At 37.8% G+C, this 26,230-nt stretch overlaps 2 protein-coding genes across 2 annotated transcripts; one reads left to right on the top strand and one right to left on the bottom strand.

Moving 5' to 3' along the window:
- Window positions 1-391: 391 nt before the first annotated feature.
- Window positions 392-13,306, top strand: LOC310929302 (phospholipase D1-like; the record flags this gene model as incomplete). Its single annotated transcript, XM_083892024.1, has 6 exons — window positions 392-449; window positions 2,315-2,484; window positions 3,236-3,378; window positions 12,005-12,116; window positions 12,297-12,362; window positions 13,124-13,306. Exons 3-6 carry the CDS (start codon window positions 3,287-3,289, stop codon window positions 13,304-13,306), a joined length of 453 nt encoding a protein of 150 aa, XP_083748150.1. The 5' UTR covers window positions 392-449; window positions 2,315-2,484; window positions 3,236-3,286.
- An 8,360-nt stretch (window positions 13,307-21,666) lies between these two features.
- stx11a (syntaxin 11a) lies at window positions 21,667-24,431 on the bottom strand (the record flags this gene model as incomplete). Its single annotated transcript, XM_083892954.1, has 2 exons — window positions 24,301-24,431; window positions 21,667-22,553 (listed from the first exon to the last, which is right to left on the bottom strand). The coding sequence occupies exon 2, from the start codon at window positions 22,546-22,548 to the stop codon at window positions 21,667-21,669; it is 882 nt and encodes a 293-aa protein (XP_083749080.1). The 5' UTR covers window positions 22,549-22,553; window positions 24,301-24,431.
- Between the last annotated feature and the right edge of the window lie 1,799 nt (window positions 24,432-26,230).

The following is a 26,230-nucleotide window of genomic DNA, read 5'->3' as shown; positions in this document are numbered from 1 at the left end:
ACAATTGAACATAATCTCGTCTTTTGCAAATCATGGTGCCTTTTATAATAAATTTAACCCGGTATTCATAAAATAAATGTCAAATTTAGATAATCCAGGATCAGTTTTTCTTGTGTAGAAGAGGTGTCTAATCTAATCTAATCCATTCCAAGTTAAAAACAACAAGAGCTGAAACATCAGAGATAAATGAATAAAACAATAAAATGGTCTGTTTAATGAAAAAGTGAAGGCTTATGTTAAATAAAGTGATAGATTATTTTCAATGTGAGCCTCTAAACTATGACACAGTTGATGTAGACAAAGTGATGTCAGAGCCTGTTCTGACCTTTTGTCCTTGACTTGTGAAAGAGCACCAGTTAAACCATGTCCTGTCTTCTCTTCTGCAGAAACTGGTTGACGTCCATCATCTTCTCCACGATGTCGGCTGCTTCTTCCAGCGCTCTGAGACGGTGAGTATTCACGTCCATTTGTATTCACCAGTGTGTTTAGTCTGCTCCATGAGCGTGGACATGTAGTCAAACAGTGGAGAAGAAACTCTGTTCTTCCTCGCTTCACTACATCTACATAAAGTAATGTTTACTGTTGTAGAGTCATTTGTTTATCTAAATAAAGCTAAAAGTTAATGACAAACATTCCTGTTGCCTGATTATTTTAGTGAACTTGTGTCTGTCAGCAGGTGAACACAGATTATCAGCTGAGACGACAAAGTTTAACCTCAAACTAACAGTTGTAAACTTTGACAGAGACGTCTTCAGTGACTCTGTCAGTGATCGTAGTGACACAACTTCAGAGGTGGTGACGTCTCACACTTATCACTGAAGTTGTGCGTTACTATGATCACTGACAGTTACTGAAGATGTCTCTGTCAAAGTTTACAACTGTTAGTTTGAGCTTAAAGTTTGTTGTCTCATCTGATAATCTGTTCTTTGACACTCACACTTTGTCTTTAGCTCCAGTTTTTTTAAACTCAGTCATTGACTTTGTTAGTGTCACTTTAGATTTACTAAATGTTTAACTTATAGCATTTCTGGTTGTTGTACTTAGTAATAATTTTTTCTTTGTCCTTAGCTCCAGTGTTCACTGGCTCATTGTATGTACTTAGTAAATTTATTTTTGGAAATGTTTAACTTAGTTGTCTTTATAGTTAGTAATGTTTTCTCCATGTCCTTTACTTTCTTCAGCAGCTCCTCTGGTTGTTCTTCACTGAATGTATTTAGTAAATGTTTTTACTTTTAATATATAAATGTAATAAAGACAAAAAGAAAATTGTATGCTTGATTTTTTGAAAAAACAATTTGAAACAAAGTATAGTTGAAGTTTTTATTTTTGAAACACAAAAACCCCTGCATTGCACTATCTAAACACGTTTCTCTCCAGACAATGAGTGAAAAATGCTCGAAGGGTTCTTCTTCTTCTTCTTCTTCTTCTTCTTCTTCTTCTTCTTAAAAATCATTAATTAATTAAATAATGATTTAAAAATCATTAATTAATTAATTATATTATTAATTATTTGTATTATTAAATTATTTTAAATTAAATTATTTTAAATTAAATTACTTTAATTAATTAATTAATTACTTAATTAATTAATACATAAATACAAATCCATGAAATTATTTTTGATATAACTGGAACACTTCAAAACCAAACATAGCACTCAGTTATTCCTGTGAAAACTGTTTTATTTTTGTAAAGGAAATTAGAGATTAGTGTACCAGTGTATGCTAGAAACCATACATTTGTAATTGTCATCTTAGGGTTTTATTTTGTAGAATCCCTGTATATGTAATATGCAATAATAATAATACATTTTATTTATATTGCACTTTACATTTGATCATCTCAAAGTGCTACAGGTCAAAACATTAAAATCTAGAATTAAAAACATAAAACCATAGAATAACAATTAAAAGAAACATGGCAGAAAGTTGAGGTAAAAATAAACAGTTATAAAATAAACAATAACAATAAAAAAATAAATGCATAAATACAAAATTAAAAAAACATTAAAAAATGACAAGATCAATTATAAAATGTAGGATATATAGGCAGAAGGTTGAAAATTAGAGGAAAAAAGCTTAATGTATTGAGCTTCACACAGGAATCTCACAGTGGACGTGCATGAAGGTGGTTTTTCTTCCTTTACTTAATTTAGATCTCACAAACTTTACCAGAGAAAAAAGTTGACCTCAACACTCTCTCCACACGAGCAAAAGCATAAAAGTCTGTTGCAGCCCACTCTGCAGCCCGAGCTTCCAAGAAACACCTACCTACACAAGCCTCCTTCATCCTTCCTCCTCTTCCTCTCTCCTAGGGGACTGTCGTATCCCGTTTTCAGCGGTGTACGCCACGGTGGGCTTCAAGGAGGCCAGCGCCAAGGTCTACCTCTCCACTGTGCCCATTACCGTCCGAATCCTGGAGGTGGAGAGGTTCACCACCGCTCAGGACCGCTTTAACCTGTCGCAGAACCGCAGCGTCAACAAGGTAAAGCAGGAAGTCAAATGACCTGGGGGCGGAAATAATAATATATATGATGATATTGCACAGGATTTCAAAATAAAAGTTTGTTTTGATGTGGAAAGATAAATAGTTCAGAATATAATAGTGCTGGGCACTAGGTTAACACATGATGCGCTTCCATGAAGATAGACCGGAAAAAGACGCATGTGACGGCATGTTTACGTGCCGCGACACAGAAGTCCAAGCACCGTTTACCAGTTTGCTCCGTTAGCTGCATTAGCTCGTTTAGCGCCTTTAGCGCGCCTACAGTCAAATATTATTATTATTATTCGTCGTCGTCGTTGTCGCTGTTTGTCTGAAATCATCTCACGATTGTTTTTTTTCAGTGTGAAATTAAAGGTCGTGTTAAATGAAAAAAAAAACCAATAAAATAAACTGGCGCTGGGCACGCTAATATATAAACATCTTTATGCAATAAATATGCAAAATAAGTCTATTAATTCATTAAAAAAACAGACAATAATAAATAAATGATAGCTTGGTATAAGTATTATTCTACCTGTGTTGCTGCTGTATGCACAGAAATGCTCCCTCAGTCAGGTCTGATAGTATTGCTTCACAGAGCTGTTATGATTCTGTTTCTCTAACAGTTACTGTTGTCGTCTTTAAATCAACTGGTTATAATAATTTGAGTTTATCCCCCTCGTTAAATGTGCTTTAAAATAACCGTACGTAAAGAAATTGTTCAAATCTAATCCCCGCTCTCATCTCGTAGTCTCTGCCGGCCGTGTTCAAGATTGAGCTGAAACACGGCGAGTTCACCTGGATGGTGAAGAGGAAGGAGAAACATTTCATGGATCTGCACAGAGAGCTCAGGACGTACAAGACCTTCATGAGGATACCGCTACCGTCACGCAGGTGGGTGTCTACACACACACACACACACACACACACACAGGTGCACAATAATCTACCCATGTGAAACACAATGTGCACACGCCAACAAACAGGTTAAATTCATATGTGTGCACCGTGCTAAAATATGCTCATTATAAGCTTACATAACAGTTAGATTAGCCTCATTTAGATGAGAATATTTTTTAATCAATGTGAAGCTAGAGCAAGCAGGCGATTAGCTTAAATTAGCATAACATAGCTGCGAGGAGCAACCGGTCTGGCTCTTTTCAAAGTTAAAAAACGACTTCCTGGCATATTAATTTAATTATTTTTAATTAAATTAAATCAAATTAATTAAAATTAAATTAATTAATTAATTTAATTTAATTTAATTTAATTTAATTTAATTTAATTTAATTTAATTTAATTTAATTTAATTTAATGTATGTACTGTCGTTACTGTGCGTGATATTCACTGTCTATTGCATACTGTAGGGTGGCTATTTGAATAAATGTGATGCTAGCGCAAGCATGCGATTAGCTTAAATTAGCGTAATGTATTGTTGCTGCGAGGAACAACCGGTCTGGATCTTCTCAAAGTTAAAAAAAAACACAAAAACAACTTCCTGGCATATTTATTTAATTATATTAATTTAATTTGGTTTATGTACTGTAGTTACCATATGTGATATTCGCTGTCAATTGCAGTGTGGTGATTTTAATAAAATAAGCTGGAGCAAGCAGGCGATTAGCTTAGATTAGCATGACGAACCGGTCTGGCTCTTTTCAAAGTTAAAAAACAACTTCCTGACATATTCAATTAATTTGGATTATGTACTGCAGTTACTGTGCATGATATTCACTGTCTACTACGTATTTTAAGGTGGCGATTTGAATTAATGCGAAGCTAGAGCAAGCAGGCGATTAGCTTCGATTAGCATAATGTAGCTGCGAGGAGCAACCAATCTCGCACTTTTCGCATTTAAAAAACAACTTCCTGACATATTCGTTTAATTTGGTTTATGTACTGTTGTTAACGTGCACGATATTCACTGTTAGGGCTGAACGATATATCGTTATCGTATCGATATCGAGATATGAACATTCAAGATATTAATATCAAAAAAGCGACGATATAAACGATATAGATTTTCCCCCTCACACACACGACACAGAGTGGGAAAATAAAAAAAAAGAAAGAATAGTGACATGTGTGCGGAAGATAATGAGGCCGGTGGCGATTTTGTGCCAAAACATAAATCATTGATCATTTCGCCACAACCACGGACCTGTGGTCAAGCCGGACAACCGAACCTTACATCAGTTTAACGATCCGTTTTATTACAACAAACTCAGGACCCGCTGTCTGCAGAAGTCCTTCTTCCCCGGGGAACATACAGGTGATAATATAGCGCAGGATGAGAGCTGCGTTAGCTGCTAACGGTTAGCACACTGGGACTTGAAGGAGGACCAACAGGTTTGCGTGATGACTGATAACGCATCGAACATTAAAGTGGAGCTGCAGTAAAAAATGTGATGATGATGAAAAATGATTTTTTATTTATTCTTTGGTGACTTTATGTTAATGTTGATGACTGGCAGTGAGTTCTCATCAATAATACTGCACTTTCCACAGTCTTTTGTATAATGTTTTTATTTTTCTTAAAAATGCTTGGTTTTCACCGAACCTGTAGTCATATCGTATCTTATCTTATCGATATCGATATCGAGATATCTGGCATGAATATCGAGATTTGACATTTTGTCCATATCGTTCAGCCCTATTCACTGTGTCTATTATATATTTTCAGGTGGAACATTTGATTAAATGTGAAGCTAGCGCAAGCAGGCGATTAGCTTAAATTAGCATAATGTATTGTCGCTGCGAGCAACAACCAGTCTGAACCTGAACTCTCTTCACAGGAGAAGCTGTGTTCTCCATTGTGGGTTTGAAATGAATAATAATAACAAATAAAAGTATTTTTGACACAACAACAATTGTCGTACGTCCATCATTGGTCACTGGCAGGACACACACACACAAACACACACACACTGACTCACCCCTGAAAAGGGGCCAGTGTCGCCCATGGTAGTCTTAGCCCGGTCCACAACAGCGAGGTTTGCAGGTTCTGTTCCACAACCATGTGATTTCTCTGAGCCTTATCACGCAGATGCTTGTTCAAAGAGGTTTTGACTGATTGCATTGAATTATAAACATTTGCGTCATCACACTGTTGAACACCTATACCAATATGACAGACGGAAAAAACAAATAAAACAAAACCAAAAAATTTCCTTGTTATGTTGCATAGCTCTATGAGTTTGACGTTGGCTCATGGAGCGGGAGACCGGGGTTCGATTCCAGAGAAGCCCAGAATTAAACTGTTTGTCTTTTTGTCTTTTTGAAACTTGATCACCTGACAATATTCCGATATTGTAGAGTCCAGAGAGTTTTGGAAAAAATGTCAATACTTAAAGAAACTCTGACCACAACAGAAAAATTATGATTACCGAAAATGTGTGAGAAAGCATCTGGACAAGTGGCTCAGACTGTCAGCAGATGACTCACATCCCTGAGGTTTTGGGTTCGAATCCCACAGTGATGCTTTCTTTTAGTTTAAGAGTCAATATAAACAGCCATACCTCGCCGAAAACATGTACCAATGTCAGAACCGGTGGCTCAGTGGGTAAGAACGCTGCTGTCAAGTTTTGAGGTCGTGGGTTCGAATCCCGCAAAGACTAATATTTTTAAAGTCCAACGTGCAAAGTTACGATTGAAAGGGGACGAAAAATCCTATATTTACAACAAGTCGGTGGCGCAGCGGCTTTGTCCTCGACCAAGACTGGGGGCGATGTTCGGATCTCAAGGTTGCGGGTTCGGTTCCAGGACGAGGTTGTGCGAAAGGATGATTGGTGACGTATGCTGGGGGTGTGAGGGTAATGGGTCACTGGTGTGGGGGTGTGAAGGTAATGGGTCACTGGTGTGGGGGTGTGAGGGTAATGGATCACTGGTGAGGGGGTGTGAGGGTAATGGGTCACTGGTGTGGGGCTGAGGTGTGCAAGGTGGTGATGGATGTGTGGGGGGGTGATGGTTGCCAGGTTGGGTTGTACAAAAGCTAGTTTTGGTGAAAAAAAACTTTTTTTTTGGTCAGGGTTGCCAGGTTTGATTTCCACAATGGCTGGGGCTGCTTGCAGTGCGAGGGTTGCCAGGTTTGGTTTCCACAACGGCTGGGGCTGCGTGCAGCGCGAGGGTTGCCAGGTTTGGTTTCCACAACGGCTGGGGCTGCGTGCAGCGCGAGGGTTGCCAGGTTTGGTTTCCACAACGGCTGGGGCTGCGTGCAGCGCGAGGGTTGCCAGGTTGTGGTTTTTCACAACGTTTTGGGTTCACGGTTGTGGAACCAAACCCACCGGACTGGAACAACCCAGCAGTTGTAGAACTGAACCTGCTGGACTGGCGCAAACCCACCGTTGCGCCAGGTCCAGCAAGTTCGGTCCCACGACTGCAGGGTCGTTCCAGTCCGGCGGGTTTGGTTCCACGACCTGAGGCATTGTTCCAGTCCACAACATGGCAGTCCCCGGCTTCCTAGAGGTGGTAAAGGGTTCCTGTTCACTAAAATGAGGTTTTTTGGGTCCAGGTGTTTGTTTAGTAACTGCTGCTTAAACACGATCAGCACATGAACTGTGTGAGCGTCACTAGTTTTCTCCGTTAAAGGGTTAGCTCACTGTTTTTAGCTCCTCCTCCTCCATGAAGTGCACAGGGTGGAGGACCTCCTACTCTATAAATACAGAGACAAGGCTTTAGTCTGTTAACATTTCACTTGTACACAAAGTGTGTTGCCCAATGTGTCTTTTTACTCGTTTACTTTAAGTCACTGCTTTGTTTTTATTGGTTATTCACTTAAAGCATTAGATTTATGATGTAACCTTAACTTAATAGTGAATTTAGTTTGAACAATCTTACATCCACAATAGCATCAACACGTCCTACAATCATGCTTGTAAAACACCTGGACTGTCTCGAACACTAGATACTCATTTTTGACAGTTTTGATGCTATATTGCATTTTAACATTTTTTGAAAACATACTTTACTGAAGACATTTTCTTTTTGCACAACATTCTTTTTATTGTTTTCACAACATAACAAAGGAAGCACAATCATATGCACTGAACAATCATGTTCATTTATTCCAGTTCTTGGTTGGGGATCAGGTTAGTGAGTTAATTGACGACATACTATAGTACCACTTTTTGGTCAAATTTTGAACAACATTTTTTAAAAACTTTTTTGGTCAAATTTTGGACGACATGCTAATGTATCACTTTTTGGTCAAATTTTGGACTAAATATTTTTGGGTCAAATTTTGGACGACATACTATAGTATCACTTATTGGTCAAGGAAGCACAATCATATGCATTGAACAAACATGTTCATTTACTCCAGTTCTTGGTTGGGGATCAGGTTAGTGAGTTAATCGTCTTAATAAAATACTTTTTTTGGTCAAATTTTGAACACATTTTGGACTTACTATAGTATGACTTTTTAGCCAAATTTTGGACTTACTATAGCATGACTTTTTGGTCAAATTTTGGACGACATACTATAGTACCACTTTTTGAACAACATTTTGAACAACATTTTTTAAAAACTTTTTTGGTCAAATTTTGGACGACATGCTATAGTATGACTTTTTGGTCAAATTTTGGACAAAGTTTTTGGACTGTTTTTGGTCAAATTTTGGACGACATACTATAATACCACTTTTTGGTCAAATTTTGAACAACATTTTTTAAAAACTTTTTTGGTCAAATTTTGGACGACATGCTATAGTATGACTTTTTGGTCAAATTTAGGACAAAAACATTTTTTTTCTTTTTTTTGGATTGGAAGCGGTAGATAATGGATGGATGGATGGATGGATGGATGACATGCTATATAGTATGACTTTTTGGTCAAATTTTGGACAAAGTTTTTTGACTGTTTTTGGTCAAATATTGGACGACATACTATAATACCACTTGTTGGTCAAATTTTGAACAACATTTTTAAAAACTTTTTTGGCCAAATTTTGGACTTACTATAATATGACTTTTTGGTCAAATTTAGGACAAAAACATTTCTTTTCTTTTTTTTGGATTGGAAGCGGTAGATCATGGATGGATGGATGACATGCGATAGTATGACTTTTTGGTCAAACTTTGGACAAAGTTTTTTGACTGTTTTTGGTCAAATTTTGGACGACATACTATAGTACCACTTTTTGGTTAAATTTTGAACAACATTTTTTAAAAACTTTTTTGGTCAAATTTTGGACGACATGTTATAGTATGACTTTTTGGTCACATTTTGAACTACATTTTTTAAAAACTTTTTTGGTCAAATTTTGGACGACATGCTATAGTATGACTTTTTGGTCAAATTTAGGACAAAAACATTTTTTTTCTTTTTTTTGGATTGGAAGCGGTAGATAATGGATGGATGGATGACATGCTATATAGTATGACTTTTTGGACAAAGTTTTTTGACTGTTTTTGGTCAAATATTGGACGACATACTATAATACCACTTGTTGGTCAAATTTTGAACAACATTTTTAATAAACTTTTTTGGTCAAATTTTGGACGACATGCTATAGTATGACTTTTTGGTCAAATTTTGAACAATTTTTAAAAACTTTTTTGGCCAAATTTTGGACTTACTATAATATGACTTTTTGGTCAAATTTAGGACAAAAACATTTTTTTTCTTTTTTTTGGATTGGAAGCGGTAGATAATGGATGGATGGATGACATGCTATAGTATGACTTTTTGGTCACATTTTGAACTACATTTTTTAAAAACTTTTTTGGTCAAATTTTGGACGACATGCTATAGTATGACTTTTTGGTCAAATTTAGGACAAAAACATTTTCTTTCTTTTTTTTGGATTGGAAGCGGTAGATAATGGATGGATGGATGGATGGATGACATGTTATAGTATGACTTTTTGGTCAAACTTTGGACAAAGTTTTTTGACTGTTTTTGGTCAAATTTTGGACGACATACTATAGTACCACTTTTTGGTTAAATTTTGAACAACATTTTTTAAAAACTTTTTTGGTCAAATTTTGGACGACATGCTATAGTATGACTTTTTGGTCAAATTTTAAAAACTTTTTCGGTCAAATTTTGGACGACATGCTATAGTATGACTTTTTGGTCAAATTTTGGACGACACTTTAAAAACTTTATTTGTTCAAATTTTGGACAAAGTTTTTTGACTGTTTTTGGTCAAATATTGGACGACATACTATAATACCACTTGTTGGTCAAATTTTGAACAACATTTTTAAAAAACTTTTTTGGTCAAATTTTGGACGACATGCTATAGTATGACTTTTTGGTCAAATTTTGAACAATTTTTAAAAACTTTTTTGGTCAAATTTTGGACAACATGCTATAGTATGACTTTTTGGTCAAATTTAGGACAAAAAATGTTTGAAACTTTTTTTGGTCAAATTTTGGACGACATGCTATATTATTAGTTTTTGGTCATATTTTGGACAACATTTTTTAAAAACTTTTTCGGTCAAATTTTGGACGACATGCTATAGTATGACTTTTTGGTCAAATTTTGGACGACACTTTAAAAACTTTATTTGGTCAAATTTTGGACGGCATGCTATATTATTACTTTTTGGTCAAATTTTGGACGACATGCTATAGTATGACTTTTTGGTCAAATTTTGGACAAAAACATTCTATTTTTACTTTTTTGGGTAAAATTTTGGACGACATGCTATATTATTCCTTTTTGGTCACATTTTGGACAAACCATTTTTGGACTTCTTTTTGGTCAAATTTTGGATGACATACTATAGTTTGACTTTTTGGTCAAATGTTGGACAGCATGCTAAAGTATGACCTTTTGGTCACATTTTGGACAAACCATTTTTGGACTTCTTTTGGTCAAATTTTGGACTAACATTTTTTTGGTCAAATTTTGGACAAACATTTTTTTGGTCAAATTTTGGACAAACATTTTTATGGACTTTTTTGGTCAATTACCAGGACATTTTTGACAGTTTATATTTGGACAGTTTTTGTTGACATGATATACTAGGACATTTTCGACAGTATGAAGACACTTTTTGACTAATTGCATTGACAACACACGTGCACGGTTCGTCATGCGGAGGAGCAGTGACGTCACATTAGCTGCAGCAGCAGGTGTAATGTAAACACCTGTGAACGGACGTTAGCAACAGTGAGAACAGAAACACTCAGAAATGTGTGTTTGTGTGTCGTTGAGTTACCACATGTTTGTCCGCGCTGTTCCTCGTCCTCTCTGCTGCTTTTCTGAAGCTCCGAAAGATAAACACTAAGTGGAACATTTTAAATACATCCACACCGGGGGGCGGAGTGGACCGTACCAAGTCACGGGAAGTAAACCGCGCTCTTCAAGTTCGGTGTCGCTGTGTGCAGGAGAAGCCTCACCTGTAATGAATGAACGTTCATGTCCTCGTTAAAACACTGAGCTAAAACAGAGATAAACTCCACACCTGTGTTCATACCTAACTGCCCTGTGTGTTTTGAACTGCTCCACGGAGACTAATAAAGTTTTTTTGTTGTTGTTGAATTGCATCTTGGGAAATGCTGCCATCTGCTGGACGTAGCTTTCCCCTTCATCTTTTAAACGCTGCTGAAAGGATCCACTTTTACTTCTTATATTGAAAGTATCTTTATATATATATATATATATGTATATTTATATCTTATATATATATATATATATATATATATATATATATATATATATATATATTCACAGTATAATAGACAGTTTATATTGAGACTTTTTATGAATTATTTATTCGGGGTCTGTTTATACAAAATATTTTTTTCGGGGTCTGTTTTTACTACTTTTTTGTGGTCTGTTTATACAAAATAATTTTTGCAGTCTGTTTTTTACAAGTTTTTTTTCAGAGTCTGTTTAAACAATAATTTTTTTTCGGAGTCTGTTTTTAAGAAAGATTTTTTGGGGGGGTCTGTTTTTTCCAATATTTTTTGGGGGTGTCTGTTTATACAAAAAAAAATTCAGTGTCTGTTTTTACGAAAGATTTTTTTCAGGGTCTGTTTTTAAGAAAGATTTTCTTATGGGGTCTGTTTTTTACGAAATATTTTATTTTGGGGTCTGTTTTTAAGAAATATTTTTTTGGGGCTTCTGTTTTTACGAAATATTTTTTTGGGGTCTGTTTTTACGATATTTTTTGGGGGGTCTGTTTATATGAAATTTTTTCCGGGCTCTTTTTATACAAAATATCTTTTTTCGGTGTTTATTTTCGCAAAAATTTTTTTTACCCAAATATATTTTTTTGTTTTCACGGAAAAAAAATTTCACGGCCTGTTTTTATGACACTTTCTGTACAATTTTAATTCGTTTTGTAAACGCACAATTCAGTTAGTTGTTATTTCTAAACTCTTAAACCTCACGAGGAGGTAGAGATAACTAAGCTAGCTAAGTTATTTTACTGAAATTTGCCTTCACTGTTTTGACTGAGTCAATTTACTTAGAAGTCTATGGGTTGACGTAAGCGTTTTTTATGTAAATGACCCGAAACTGTTTTAACGTCTGGATATTTTCCCTCTGCTCTGTGTCGCAGCCACACCGTGAGACGAAGGACGGTGAGGAAGAGCGAGGTGAGGGAGATGCCTTCGCTGCCCAGGGGAGGCGCCGACGAGCTGGTGCGAGACGAGCAGGTCTCCAGCAGGAGGGTACGTCTCGCCTGCTTTCCCTGTTTAAACATTTGTTTCTCTCACCTGACGAGCTCTCGTCGCCTGCAGCTCTGTCTCATAAAAACACTGACTCTTTGTTCACATGCATGGAATTCATCATTAAAATACTCACAGTGGCCAAAATCTAGTGTGTGTGTGTGTGTGTGTGTGTTCCTACAGAAACAGTTAGAAGACTATTTGAACAAGCTGCTGAGGATGGCCATGTACCGCAAATATCACCACACTGTGAGTAATCATACTAAGCTGTGACACTGACACACTCATACGTAACCTCAGACTGAACTTCAACTTTGTACTAAATGTGTGTGTGTGTGTGTATTTACAGTAAGGACAAAGCAAATGTGCGTACTGTAAATACTGCAAGTATACCTTCAAAGTAAATGAGTTCTTTTATGTTTTTACCATACGGGAGTCCTACGTATTTACCTCGACCTCTGTGTCTGTTTTAAATCATATTAGTATTTGCTGAAGGTACTCTTTAAAGGCCTTAAAAGCTGTTAAAACTGTCCAAGTAAAGTATGTCTTCAAAAACTGTCCAAACATAAACTGTCTAAATGTCCGAGTATAGTATGTCAACAAAAACCAAACTGTCCAAACATAAACACAAAACTGTCTTATTGTGTCGCGTCGGCAAAATAAAGCTCCAAGAAATGAATCCACGGTAAACAACGCATGCCTATAAGTTCATTTGATCATTTTAGAGTTTCTGGAAATTATCAAAACCTTCTTAAATTTGTATGTTGGAGAAAAATGAAGATTCAATGAAACGAGAGGCTTTGAAGCGGATATGTACTTCAGCTGCTCACTAGGTGGCAGCAAAACACTGTTCAAGCCATGTCTTTCTACCTATCTTTGATGTTAGTTTATTCGAGTACTATCACACTCCACTGAACACACATATATATATATGTATACTTTTTTTTATGACTTAAAGGTTATTTCATAGACTGTAGTGTTGTAGAATTCATACCCACACTCCTTTCCAGAAGGTGGTGCTAGTGCACCGAAAAGCACTTTGTGAAACCGCCAAACAGGAAGCGCTGCATCATGGGAAATGGAGCAAACATTTGAGTAGCAGGTCAGGTGTGGCGGCGGCCAGGTATAGAGGAAGAAGACCGTGCTACAAGCCGTCTGAGAGGGCAGAGATGTCGGGGAACTGTCGGCCGTGATGTCGGGGAGTCAAAGCGAAGAGTTCCAGAATGTTCTGCTGGAGAAGAAGACGAGACGAGCCGCCATGAAGACACTGAAGACAAGTCGAGCCGCCATGAAGACACTGAAGACACGGCCCGCGGTCAGCCGCCATGAAGAACCCGTCCGCCGCTTCTTCTCCTCTGACACGAGGAAAAAACAGTTTGTCCATTTTGTTTCTACCATTATATTTTGACCATATCTATCCAAAAAAAACAGACTGTTTACTAAGTAAACATATTATTGTGATAACACTGATTAGAAACTAACTCCATTCAAATGTCATTAAAATCTAATTTCAGCTCTTCAATATAACGTTATAATAATTTTAGTCCATTTTAGGAAGATAATAGACCAGTGTCTTCTTATGTGAATCCTGATTTGTCTAATTTAACATCTTTTATTGTCCACTTTTTAAATAAACCTGTGAGGAAGAAAGAACAACAAAATAAATCATATTGAATTGGTCTTTTATCAGTGACACGTCGATAGAATGACCATTTAGTGTAAAACCTGTAACGCCATTAAAGATATTACTCTCACAATCTCCTCAAAGAAACATTCAATTGTTGTTATTAATAGAAAGAAACAAAATGATTAATTCTCCTGCGTAACCTGGCAAATCAAATGATTAAACGTTTTGTCTGTGACAAAATCTAAAAATGTATAAAATCGTAATTTTACTATGCATTTTATAACATTATTATTTTCTGTATAAATTTGCAACAATCAAATATAATAATCTTTGTGCAGTTGTCAGATTTCACAATAAATTTAACCCAATAATCCTCAAAGAAACATTCAATTCCTGTTTTTTTAACAGTAAAAACAAAATGATCTAACTTTGAATTCTCCCGCTTTACCTGGAAAATCATATTTTTAATCCAATCTTTTTATATAGCATCTCCTTTTATATTTTAAATAACTGAAATGTCACTTTTTCCAATTTGTCAAAATATAAAAATGTATAAAATCTAAATGTTACTATGTTTTCGTAACGTTTTTAATATATAATTTTGCAACAATTGAACATAATCTCGTCTTTTGCAAATCATGGTGCCTTTTATAATAAATTTAACCCGGTATTCATAAAATAAATGTCAAATTTAGATAATCCAGGATCAGTTTTTCTTGTGTAGAACAGGTGTCTAATCTAATCCATTCCAAGTTAAAAACAACAAGAGCTGAAACATCAGAGATAAATGAATAAAACAATAAAATGGTCTGTTTAATGAAAAAGTGAAGGCTTATGTTAAATAAAGTGATAGATTATTTTCAATGTGAGCCTCTAAACTATGACACAGTTGATGTAGACAAAGTGATGTCAGAGCCTGTTCTGACCTTTTGTCCTTGACTTGTGAAAGAGCACCAGTTAAACCATGTCCTGTCTTCTCTTCTGCAGAAACTGGTTGACGTCCATCATCTTCTCCACGATGTCGGCTGCTTCTTCCAGCGCTCTGAGATGATGAGTATTCACGTCCATTTGTATTCACCAGTGTGTTTAGTCTGCTCCATGAGCGTGGACATGTAGTCAAACAGTGGAGAAGAAACTCTGTTCTTCCTCGCTTCACTATATCTACATAAAGTAATGTTTACTGTTGTAGAGTAATTTGTTTATCTAAATAAAGCTAAAAGTTAATGACAAACATTCCTGTTGCCTGATTATTTTAATATATAAATGTAATAAAGACAAAGAAAATTGTATGCTTGATTTTTTGAAAAAACAATTTGAAACAAAGTATAGTTGAAGTTTTTATTTTGAAACACAAAAACCCCTGCATTGCACTATCTAAACACATGTTTCTCTCCAGACAATGAGTGAAAAATCTTCTTCTTCTTCTTCACCAGTTTTTACAAAAAGCAGCAAATAAAGACAGACACAATCTCAACTTCTTTTGACTTTTTATTTAACTTTAACAAATGCAAACACTGGTGCAGACTAACTAAACTAGGGAGTGAAAGAGGGGTTGGGGCCACATCTCTTACTATTTTGTAGCACAGCTTGGAGGAAACTATTCTTGCAAGAGTCCATCTTCATTCTGGAAGACAAAGAAAAACAACTTCAACAGAAGTGGTGACATGCTGCAACACAACTCACATGATGGTGCACAGTTGTCTCTTCAAGGAGCTTCTGGTTTCTCAGCCGAGTGGAGCATCATCTCAACAGCATCCTGCAGAAGACGAGACACCAAGTTAGACCTAGGAGACAAAGTGACCCTTGTTTTGCAGAACACCAATAAAGATTGTCCATGTGAGACACAATGACAGTCAACATAAGGCTGAGTGTTCACAATAAGTCTGCATTGAAACAAATTAGACTTTCTTCAGACATTAGCACAAGTACTTAAAGACTATGGTCTTCCAAATTAGCAGCTTGTTGCATTACTCAAAGCTAACCGCCTTTTTGGATTGTGGCCAACACTACTAAAGACTTGAATCACAAATCTTGTTAATCATGGAAAAAAGCTTTAAACCGATTATCAAAATAGTTGGCGATTAATTGAGTAATCAATTAATCGTTTCAGCTCTACATCTAGGTTATTTAAAGCAACACTTTAGTCAGATACTCCAAATTTAGCAAGGACACAATGGAAGACGATTAAAAGTTACATCTTCAGGTGTTAAGTTTAGCCTACAGCATTAGCACAAGTATTTAAAGACCAAGGTCTTGCACATTAGCTCAAATCAGAAGCCCTTTGGGATTTGGGTAATTTCTAAAGCAGTTAAAGTTAGACCTGAGAGTCAAGGAGATGCAACACAACTAAAGCTCGATACACATTGAAGCAATTTAAACCAACTTTTAGTCAGTTACTCCAAATTTAGCAAAATGGAGGAAATTTAGCATCTTCCAAATTAGCAGCTTGTTGCATGAATTGCATGTGTGGCCAACAGGAAGGACCGAGTGAAAATAAAAATAAATGCCAGATTAAATATAAGCTAAACGCTTGACCTCAAATCAAAACAACAAGTAACTTTGTTTAAATGCCTTTGAGCAAATGTTTATTCAACACAATTGCACAACAGTTTCAATGAAATGTACCTGTGCAGATTATTGGAGGGTTCTATTCCTGCATGACTCCTTCACACATCCCCAGAGTCTGAAAAAAAAGACAAGAAAAATCAAGGTTAAAGCCTGTCCTCTGGCGCCATCTTGTGGTCAAACAGATGAGTGGATGGAGATTTACCTGCTTCTCTGGCAGATTGTTGTCTAAGTTTCCACTGCTGCAGGAAAAGTCAGCACAGGAATCCTGAAGAAGAAGTGCAAGAGGAGAATGTGACAAAAAAAGCTACGTGTTGCAGCTCGTACCTCAACTTGAATAAAAGCACTTTCTGCATCACATCCATTGGCCTGGATTTTCTCTCTTGAGGATCATTTTTAGCACCTGAATGAGAGAAAGACAAATGCATAAATAGAGAGGAAACGTAGCTTTACCTGATCATTAAATGGTGATGTAATTATGTTGGAATAATTAAGATAAGGGAATCCCAAACATTTAAGTCACCATTTAACACCTGTGTGCCATGATGTAGAAATTGGTGCAGGAGTAAGTTTAGCAACCATTGCTGTGAGCAAGTGAGCACATGGGGGGGGGGGAATTAAATCACCTGTTGAAAGTCTGCTGCAGTGACTCAGGATGGAGCTTCTGAAACCTGTGAGAGTGAATAAACTAAACAGTCAGAGAACACTCCATTATGACAGCTAACATGTGATTAGCACAAAGGAAACATGCAGACAACGCTGTGGTTACCTAGAGCTAGAGTTAAATCAGTGCCTTCAGTTTACCCAGGATTCTGAAACAGAGCAAAGAGAAGACGTTAAAAACACAAAGCTTAAGAACTAATATTACAATATAAAAATGCTAACAAAAGCAAAGCATGTTCTGTGTCCACTCTCACCTGTGTAGAGTCTGTTCCTTGTCCAAGTGACTCTGACCAGGAAGTGATGCCGACTCCGGGCGGAAGCGGAATAAGAAGAACCGGAAGTGAAGAGGCTGGATTCAGGCCGTGTGTCATGGCGTCTTCTTTCACCTGGTGATGAATAATGATGCTAGTTAATGGAAAATAAACACGTACACAAAAGTAATTCCACTAGTTTTCTATCAAAAGTCATTTTCTACAAACCTCCTTCGTGAGTCTCGGCGTTAACGCTGGAGTTTGGACTGGTTTGTCAGGCTCACGGAACCTGTAAGAGATGAAAGTAGTACAAGTTAAAATGTTCGTTAAAAGGAGGGATTCTATCACAAATGTCGATGAGACGAATTGTTCAGCTTGATCAAACGGAGCCGGAAAAAAGTCCTAGATACAAAGGTTTTGGAAAGAAAGTCACTTATTAAAGCGTTAGTTCACAAAAACGGCAGAACATTTGAACGGGGTTTGGTTTGTGGCTCTCACCGAACAGACATCATTACGCCGGGTGGATGAGCAGTATTTCAATCGCAGAGTCTAAGAAAAAACAAAGACGTTAGAAAGAAACAACGCGTTTAAATGTGAACAAGATTAAAGAGAAAAGGATCGACTGAGCGTTTTTACTTCACCTTCAGTTCAGGCTCAGCTGCTCAGGTGATGATTCACTGAGGCTCAGAGAATGAAGCAGGTGAAGGAGTTGTTTATATACAGCAGGTGTCACAGGTGTGAGTGGTTTGGCCTAATCACCTGCTCATTTACGTCACCTGTGATACGTGGACGCTGGGAGGGCGTGGCCTCCGCTCCACGTGACCTCACGTTCTTTTCTTTATAAACAGTTTGTCTTTCATACTAAAACTACTTCTAAACAACAATATTCACTTTATTTATCAATGTATTGTAAATGTATGTTATTGTTTAAATAGTTCAGAAAGTTTAAGACTTTTTATTCAGCTTTTGAAATGTATGTGGTCAGTTTACAGTGATGTTCATCTGAGAAATGAGAAAGAAAGAAACACAAAGTCACATTTAAACACCAATGACAAATGGTTTTAATTCAACGCTGCAAAACCCACATTAACGCTGTCTCTGCTGGACTTTTTACCATTTTTGGACGACATACTACACTATGACACTACACTATAAGTGTGTGTGTCACAACATTATTTTGAAGCATTTCAACATGTTTTGTCCGTATTCATTTATTTACTGTCATTGATTCCCTCGTCAGCTGGGTTACATACAACAATAGATGAATAAAAGGGATCACGTAAAGATCCCAAAACTTTCACCTGAAGAGGAGCAACATTTCATCAGGTCAATGGAACATGTGACAAATGAGGTGAAAATAAGTACAAACACGTAACAGCCTTTTCATTTCAACGTCACAGATATACATTATATATAGAATATGCTACAACACAAACCTCTAAGTATAAAATGAATCTGTTTCTGAATCATTTAATCCAGAACTGGCCATAACCTTTTTTAAAACATAAGACTCCACGTAGATGATAATAATAATAATAATAATAACCTAATAATCTTAAAAATATGAGTCTTAATTCCAGGCCTCTGCAGGTTTACAAAAATCACTGTCCAGTTACTGTAAACAGAGACACGACTGCTTCATTCCAGTGAATAAGGTTAATGGTCCCATCTTCTACAACTAGGTGGCACCAGATCATCAAAATAGAACATTTCGTCTTCTTATAGAACAAAACTGGGGGGGGGGGGGGGGGGCGTAAGAGTGGCAGAAATGACAGAAATAGTAGCATTGATATTCATATTTTTAATTTGGTGCATTTAGTCGTGATGCAGTGCTGTGCAACAGTGTGTGTTTTGTGTGTGTCCAATTCTGATGATTATTTTGTGTGTGTGTGTGTGTGAAATAATTTAAGATCAGATTTGCTAAACCATCTGTCGGCCCACATACTGATGCTCTGGCGGGCCAGTTTTGGGCCACTAATTGCTGACAACTGCTCTAAAGGTTGAAGAGAACCAGTAGAGCTGTTGTTCTACACTATACCCATTTGTTTCTGGGGTTTTTTTTGTTGCAGAAAGCATTTGTTATTGAAAGCTGCATACAGAGTGATAGAGAATTGTGGTCCAAGATGTTTGTACAGCACTGTAAACTCCTCCTATATGCAGATTATATACTCAGCATGTTAGCAAATATACCCAACTGTTTTTTCATGCACCACTTGTATTAAAACTTCTATTTGCTACCAGGAGTGGGGTTCGAACCCACGAGGACTATTGTCCATTGGATCTTAAGTCCAACGCCTTAACCACTCGGCCATCCTGGTTGCTATAGTGATTTACACACACCCCCAGACAGACACACACCCCCACCGCCACCCCCATACCCCCACCCCCACACACACACACCCACCCCCACCCACACACACACACCCACCCCCACCCACACACACCCACACACACACACACACACACACACACACACACACACACACACACACACACACACACACACACACACACACACACACACACACACACACACACCAATGACAACAATGATCCAAACGACAAGATCAACACAACAACGGGAGAACGGGTCTGACTGAGTAAACCAATTAAAACCACAGTGCAAATAAAGCCAGTCATGCTGTTGGTAAATTTTTCCCCTCACACCACACACACGCACGCACGCACGCACCAGAGAGGAAGTGCAATCATTGCACACCCGTTTTTTTCGACACCGAGCAGAGGCCGTGGTGCGTTTGTTGCATACTGTACGATGCTCACACATCACACATTTTCATACTGAACAGGGATTCCCCCCCTCCAGTGGGTGTTAGAGACACAGTCATATTAGAATCATTTCAGTTTTTCCTCTCACATCACACAAACAGGATTTGACGGAGAGGCAACCGCTGTGCAAACACAGAGTCATCTGACCTGATGAGTTTGTCATCCTCTCCCTAAATGAAAACACATGTATGCATTTGTCAATATCAGAGAAAACACTGACAGAACCTATGGCACCAACCAACGCAAGGGGGGGGGGGGGGGTGGGCACTGAAACTCAGACTAACTTAAGCCCTGTCTGTGGGTGGTGAGAACTACACACACACACACACACACACACACACACACACACACACACACACACAAGCTAACCACAATCAGAGGTTGTGTGTGTTTTGTCCTGAATGCATTTCTAAAGAATCATGAGGCAACGGCCGTAACAAAAAATAGGCCGTACTCTCTGGCCCAGGTTCACGCTGCGTCGACCGCAGAGTGGCACTGCGTGAAACCCGACTTTCATCGACTATAAAAGGACTTCTGAACGTTAACAAGAAATAAGCTAATTAGTCGTGCGTGACAGTAATTACACGGTAGCTAGAAAACCAAAGACAGTAAGACCTGACATGTCTAAGCTGTTCTCAGCAACAATCAGGAAACGTAACACCCTTATCTAACGAAACACTGTGTTTGCATATGAACCTGTGGTTTGAAACTGGCTCAGTGAAGAGACGACGAGCGGAGTCGCTGATTCATTACAGTTAAAGCTGCAGTGCATAACTGCATAACCACGCTGTTATTCTACCTCTGTTTTGGTCTCTGTGAACAAGAAGCTTTTATCCAATCACGCGGCTTTTATCCAAACACCCGTGTTTTCGTTTGAAGCTTTTTTTCACGATTAAAACTAAAGATTTCTGATTGTTTCAGCTTCTTAAATGTGAATATTTCCTTCCTTTCTTTGCTCCACATAAACAAAGAAATCATCAAAACTGAATCATTTTGGTTTGTGGACAAAACAAAGACGTTGGAGAACATCGTCATTTCCAGGTTTGACAAACACTGATCAACGTTTTCTGACATTTTATGGACCAAACGATTCATCGAGAAAATAATCGACAGATCAATCGATTAAGAAAATAGCTCTAATTTATTTTAGCGCATACACTCTTAGAAATAAGGGTTCCAAAAGGGTTCTTCTACAAGGGCTGAGGTTCTACTTGGAACTATTTGCTTCTGAAAAACCCTCTCCCCGAAGAAAGGGTTTTTCAAGGGTTCTTGGTAACACTAATGGTTCCAGTGAGAACCATTTTGATCCAGAGAACCCTTTCCTGAATAAAGGGTTTTAAAAGGGTTCTTGGTGGAACCATTGTAAAAAGGTTCTACCTGGAGCCGAAAAGGGTTCGCCTATGAGGACAAGCCAAAGAACCTTATATGATTCTATTTAGCACTTTTATTTTTAAGCGTGTCTCCCGCTGTCTCCGTTTGTCTAGACGTTAAACGACTCACTTCCTGTGCGCATCGCCTTACTGTCAGCGGGCGACACAAGCTTAGGCTTAGTGGTTATTATACTATATATTACTATATTGTTAATATTTAAAAGTTATGCACTGAAGTTTTTTAAATAAATCCACAAATTAAAGCACAACATAAGAAGAAGGTTTGCTGGTCAGTTGCAGCAAGGGAAGCAACAGCAAAAGAGTTTCTTGCACGGATTGTTCTTCTTGTATCTCACAGCCTTCTTGACCTGAGCTGAAGCCTTGGTGACGTAGTCCTCGGTGGCGCCGACGTTAGCCTCGATGTTGTCCAGCATGCAGCCCTGCTCCTCCACCAGCAGGGCCATGTGAGAGAACAGCTCGTGAATGTCCCTGATGCGACCCTCCAGCTCCAGGAGCTCCTTGTGCCGGGTCTCGATCTCGCTGAGCGCCGACCTCGCGGTCTTCCCTTCGAGGAGGAGGTTGTCGGAGAAGACGTTCCACTTGCCCGTCTCGATCATCTCGTCGATCTGCTCCCTGGTCACCTCCTTGCCCATGATCTCCGCTTGCCTCTGGATGCGCGTTTTGCAGTTCTCCCTCTGGGCCATCTCGGCTTCGTTGTACTCAGATATGGCATTGTGGAAGGTGTTGGTCAGAGACACGTACTGTGACCGCACCATGCGAGCTGTGGCGGAGGTCGGTCCCTGCTCCTCGTCCAGGTGCTTGCACAGCTTCCCCATCTGCTCCAGTCGAGCATAAATGGCCTCACCTCTGACCTTGATGTCCCGGCCCAGAGCGTTGGAGTCGCGCTTGATGCTGCTGATCCTCCTGACGGACGTCAGGAACCGGCTGTTCTGCTTTCCAAGGCGCTTGACGTCCGTCCTGAGCTGCTGGATGTTCTTCCTCATGTTCTGGACCTCCCTGTAGATGCTTTCTATCAGGTCTTCTCCATCGAAGACGATGGCCTGCTGCTCCAGCAGCTCCTCGTCGTCAGGGGGGTGGTTGTAGTTCTCCTCAGGAGTGTGCGTCTCCTCTGCAGGAGTGATATTCTGCAGCTCATACAGTCGGTCCCTCATCTCACCTGCAACACAGACAGACTTTACTGACTTTGTCAAAGTCTCTCTTACTATTAGATCCAATTTTCTATTTTGTTTTCAATCCTGAACAAGTTTGTTTTTGAATGTATTGTTTGTACACTCTTAGAAATAAAAGTGCCAAGTAGAACCATATAAGGTTCTTCGGCTTGTCCTCATAGGAGAACCCTTTTTGGCTCCTTGTGGAGGGTTCCACCAAGAACCCTTTTAAAACACTTTATTCAGGAAATAGGTTTTAAAGGGTTCTCTGGATCAAAATGGTTCTTACTGGAACCATTAGTGTTACCAAGAAGCCTTGAAAAACTCTTTCTTTTTTTTTTTTTTTCTGTAAATCCCGTTATATGTGATATAAAGAGTGGGAAAAGCTAAGCTAGCTCTATGCAAGGATAATCAAATCCACTGACCAGTTATAGCAGATAAACTCCAGAAAGTGACAACTTCCAACAAAGCCCTTTACCTTAACTGCTACAAAATGGCTTCTGAAACTATATATAGCTATATAGATATTTTATACATAAAACTTAAAGGTTTGTAAAACTATTTTGTTCCAATGTGGAAGAGATTAACCAACTAAAGTGGGAATAAATGGGCTAAATAAATCTCTGAGGAACCATCTCCACCACAGACTACACAAGCAAAATGTAAAATTTAGTAAAATGCTAAGTTACTTTTCATACAATATGGGTTATTATTGAACTGCAATGTTCTGTAAACTATAGTATTATGTATACACTCTGAGAAATAAGGGTTCCAAAAGGGTTCTTCTACAAGGGCTGAGGTTCTACCTGGAACCATTTGCTTCTGAAAAACCCTTTCCCCAAAGAAAGGGTTTTTCAAGGGTTCTTGGTAACACCAATGGTTCCAGTAAGAACCATTTTGATCCAGAGAACCCTTTAAAACCCCTTTCCTGAATAAATGGTTTTAAAGAGTTCTTGGTGGAACCCTGGTTCTACCTGGAGCTAAAAAGGGTTCTCCTATGAGGACAAGCCGAAGAACGTTATATGGTTCTACTTAGCACTTTTATTTCTAAGAGTGTATAATCCCAATGAAGGTGCCATATGTAAGAATGTGGCCAAAAAAAGTTACTACATTCAAATTCAAAACACAGAGGTCTTTTAGGTTTTAGTTTTCTGACCTAACTGGCAACCCGTGGTTGCTCGGTAGCTGAGACTCTACTGACTGCAATGACTGGTAGACGGTGGTAGGTGGCGCCACATGCCAAAACATGATTTCAAAACATAAACATGATTTGCAGTCTGCAAAAGATTTTTTTTAATGCAAATATTTTGTCTGTACTGTTGTTGTTGGTGAGTTCAGTTTGTTATATGAACATTATTCCTGAGTCTCTGTGACATATTAGGAGGATTTTATGGCCAGTCGCTTTAGATTTATTACATAATGCACCTTTAATATAGCGATAATATGAGGCTAAATGGCAAACTTATGTCAAGTATTCTGTATAATAATCATGTTTTTAGTACATATATTTGAAAAGTAGTAACTTTAATAGGTCTTTTATGAAAAGCAAAAGACTGTTAAAAGTCCATCAAAGAAAGCTGATGGTTACTTCCTCAGCTGAGATCTTATCTCACCACAGATGTAGACATTAATCATTTTAAAGTTTTAACTTTATGACTCAGTTAAAACACATGAAAAAGTTAAACAACAGAGAAAATGGAGCAGAAAACACGTCGTTTTTCCATACATTAAAATGTACTTTATAGTGGTTCATACCTGGGTGTGTTGTCCTCCAGCTACGATGTAAAACACTCACACATTTCCTCTTTTTCTCTCACTTCAGTGGTAGCATTTCGACATGGAATCTTCCAGAAGCTCCCGCTCCTCTGTCACACACTCGACCATCAACAGTCATCACATCACATATGAACCTGTAACACACACACAGACACACACAGACACACACACAGAGACAGAGGCTGCTGCTGCTGCAGGGTCTAAGGCGGAAGATCACGCCTCTTCCTCCGCCACATTTCACACTCTTCACCTTCATCTCCCCCGAGTTCAGGAAGAAGAAGACAATTCCATCACATTCACTCGAATCTCTCCCTCTTCCGTTCTTTCGACTCCTCGTGAAGAAGCTTTTGTTGTTGTTTGTATAAATACGTGACGTTTCTGTCAAGTTTTCCCATCGAAATGAACGTCAAAGCTCATATTGACTTAATTTAAATTAAGTTCCAAATCACAAAGTTTCAAACGGTTGAGGATTTGGCACCACCTACTGGTGAAGTCGCGCGTTGCAGCTAACAGGCAGCCTCCAGGTATCATCACCTCATTATCATTATAGATTACTTTTATTGTCTTGGACTCGATTATACATAATAATAATAATACTTTCACTGATACAATAATAACAAAAATATTATATGCATATATATATATATATATATATATACACACAATATAATATAAGTCATTATACTATAGTATAAGTCATGAGTATGTTATCTTTTATAAGTATACTTATAAGATTTTACATTACACCACTGTTGCTAAGTCCTACACACAAATAAAGGCCACATTATATACTTTCACTGATACAATAATAATTAAAAAAATACTATATAATTATATACATATATACATACATGTATACATGTATACATATATATACACATATGTACATATATATATGTACTTATGTGTATAAAATTAAATATATCACTCAAAGTGAACAGTACTTTACACATATTGCACACACCCCATACTCATGAAATACTAAAATAATGATAATAAAATAGCGTCTACTCGGGGCTACTGGAAAATACTTAAATAATGCATGATCCAAAATGGACGCCTTCATAGAATAGAATCAAATAAAAATAAATAAATAAGAGGCTCATTCTTGAGTAAAGAAAACAACAATTCTGTGATTGTTTGCTCATAAAAACATCAGTGTGATTGTTTTAGCTTCCGTTTGTGCAAAAACACCTTAAATCACTGGACCTTTAACTTATGATGTTGACAAATAAATGTGTTATATCTATCATTTATCATGTTTTGTTTAAACTTGCCTTTACCTTCGTTATCTTATTTATCTTACTGTCTTTCATTGATATCTCTGACTTTGTCTAACTGTGACTCATCATCATCATCATCATCCTCTTGAATGGTATATTTTGAGGTTCATTATTTGGATCTGCTGGATCTGCAGACGTATCTCCTGGGCTTCCTGTAGGACACTGTCTATGTCCTGGTGAGAATGAGCTGCTGCTGCTGCTGCTGCATTCTCTGACAGGTTGTCCAGCTCCACAGGGCTGAAACCCTCCGAGTCAATCTGCACCTGGTGTAGGTGCGTTAATCTGTCTCTCATCTCTGCGGAAGGAGGACGACATTGAATGAATGAACCACAGAGTTTGAGCGTCAATCTGAAACAGAGCAGATCTCAGGCTGAGAGAGAGAGAGTTAGAACCTTCACAAGCAGTCACAAGATAATTAGAAATGTGGCAGAATTGAAATATAAAGGAATTAGATTGTTGTTTGTCACTGATTCAAACAAAGGCCAAAGCCTGACAGTCCAAAAACATGCAGATTGGGGTTAAGTGGAGTGGACATTCTAAATTGTGAATATGAGAGTGGTTGCTTCTCTTTCTATGTTGTCTTATATAAGTATAATAAGTAATTATACTATGGTATAAGTCATAAA

The sequence above is a fragment of the Microchirus variegatus genome (genome assembly GCF_963457635.1).
Source record: "Microchirus variegatus genome assembly, chromosome: 7".
NCBI lineage: Eukaryota > Metazoa > Chordata > Actinopteri > Pleuronectiformes > Soleidae > Microchirus > Microchirus variegatus.
The sequence above is the reverse complement of the archived record's forward strand: the minus strand, read 5'-3'. Positions and strand labels throughout refer to the sequence as shown.